Source organism: Marmota marmota, unplaced genomic scaffold (assembly GCF_001458135.2).
Source record: "Marmota marmota marmota unplaced genomic scaffold, marMar, whole genome shotgun sequence".
In the NCBI taxonomy this organism is placed as follows: domain Eukaryota; kingdom Metazoa; phylum Chordata; class Mammalia; order Rodentia; family Sciuridae; genus Marmota; species Marmota marmota.
The window spans coordinates 1-1,654 of record NW_026006478.1 but is presented as its reverse complement, the minus strand read 5'-3'; the positions used below and the strand labels follow the sequence as shown (position 1 = coordinate 1,654).

At 43.3% G+C, this 1,654-nt stretch overlaps 1 protein-coding gene across 1 annotated transcript; it reads left to right on the top strand.

Moving 5' to 3' along the window:
• Window positions 1–315: 315 nt before the first annotated feature.
• LOC107134470 (cadherin-1-like) lies at window positions 316–1,021 on the top strand (the record flags this gene model as incomplete). Its single annotated transcript, XM_015476572.2, has 2 exons — window positions 316–537; window positions 811–1,021. Coding segments are annotated over exons 1-2 (397 nt in total), but the record flags the coding sequence as incomplete, so codon positions are not given.
• Between the last annotated feature and the right edge of the window lie 633 nt (window positions 1,022–1,654).

The following is a 1,654-nucleotide window of genomic DNA, read 5'->3' as shown; positions in this document are numbered from 1 at the left end:
CTGAGAGGTGAACTGCAGAAAATTCTGGAATTTTTGTTTTACATGACATTCAACTCAGTATGAGATATGGCAAGATGTTTTAGTAAAAGTTTATAGTTATTTCCAATAAATCTTCTCACTCCCGCCCAAAAATTTGTCCTGGGGATGATGAGGTCCCTGAACACGGCTTATGTGGTGTAGTGCTTGCTTTTTTCCCCTAGCAATTTGGTGAGAATTTTAGAAATTAGAGAAGAGGGGAACTATAACAAAGTGCCATCTGTAGGGTCCTCCTTTACCACTCGGGCCAGGATTGAACTGAGCAGTACTAAGCAGGTCCCAGGGTGCAGCCCAATTAAATCTTCCTCTCCCTTGATGCTTCCAGGAACCTCCGTGATGCAGGTCTCAGCCACGGATGCAGATGACGATGTGAACACTTACAATGCTGCCATTGCTTACACCATCCTCTCCCAAGAACCCGAGTTGCCTCACCGCAATATGTTCACCATCAACCGGGAAACAGGGGTCATCAGTGTGGTCACCACCGGGCTGGACAGAGAGGTCAGGCAGAGCTCAGGAGGATCCAGTGGGAATTGAAAGCAAATGTATATTAGCTATATGCCACTGCAAAACTTTGCTGTGGCCAGTTGCTAGTTAGTGTGATAGTCTGAGCTTTGCATCTAAACAATTGCCCAATTTTCTGTGCCTAGATGCATGAGAACTGGTATTTAAGCTGAGAAAATATTGTAGTTCTGTATGTGCAATGGGCTTGGCTGGGCCCCTGTGGCTATTGCTACTGGTTCTGACTCAGGTGTATGTGTGATCTGTCTGCAGAGTTTTCCCAAGTATACTCTGGTGGTTCAAGCTGCTGATCTCCAAGGTGAAGGCTTGAGTACCACAGCAAAAGCCATCATCACAGTCACTGACACCAACGATAACCCTCCCATCTTCCACCCAACCACGGTAAGCTTGCAACTGCTTAGGTGGTTTCCAAAGAAAAGTCCATTATTCAAGGTCAAGACCTTGAGAACTCTTCCCCGAACTAGTAAATGTTAATTCTAAACCTACTGTGAGCATCTTTGTTCCATCCTTGGCCTGGAGCCCATCAGCAAAGAATTATAAAGTTGTAAAAGCACCTATTGTATCCATTTCCTCGAATTATGTATCTTTGTAGCAAATCTTACCAGGTTTCGTATATTTATATTTTCTAAATTTATATACTAGGCATTGTGTCACAAAGCATAAAAGTCTGGTCTCATGGAGCTAATAGTCTAGCCAGGAAGATGTTTTGCAATTTATAGGAATAATGATGCCAAGAGTGTTAAATGCAATTAAGGAGATTCTGAGAGCCAAATAAAAGAACTCTGAATATTATCCTGAGCACAGGGGGTCATTGTTAAAGGGTTTTTTTCTTTCTTTCTTTGTGGTGCTAGGGATTGAACCCAGGGCCTTGTACATGGGAGGCAAACACTCTCCCAGCCCTTGTTAAAGGGTTTTAAGGAGAGGATTTTAATAACCAGACATGACTGGTAGAGAACAGAGGGGGGCTGGAGGTGAATGAATTAAGATCATCTGACCAAGATCCCTCACTGTCAGCCACTATGCCCCAGGACATGTGCTGAATGGCTTGTGCAGTGAGGGCCTTGGAAAGCTACTTTTTTTTTTTTTTTTTTTTTAA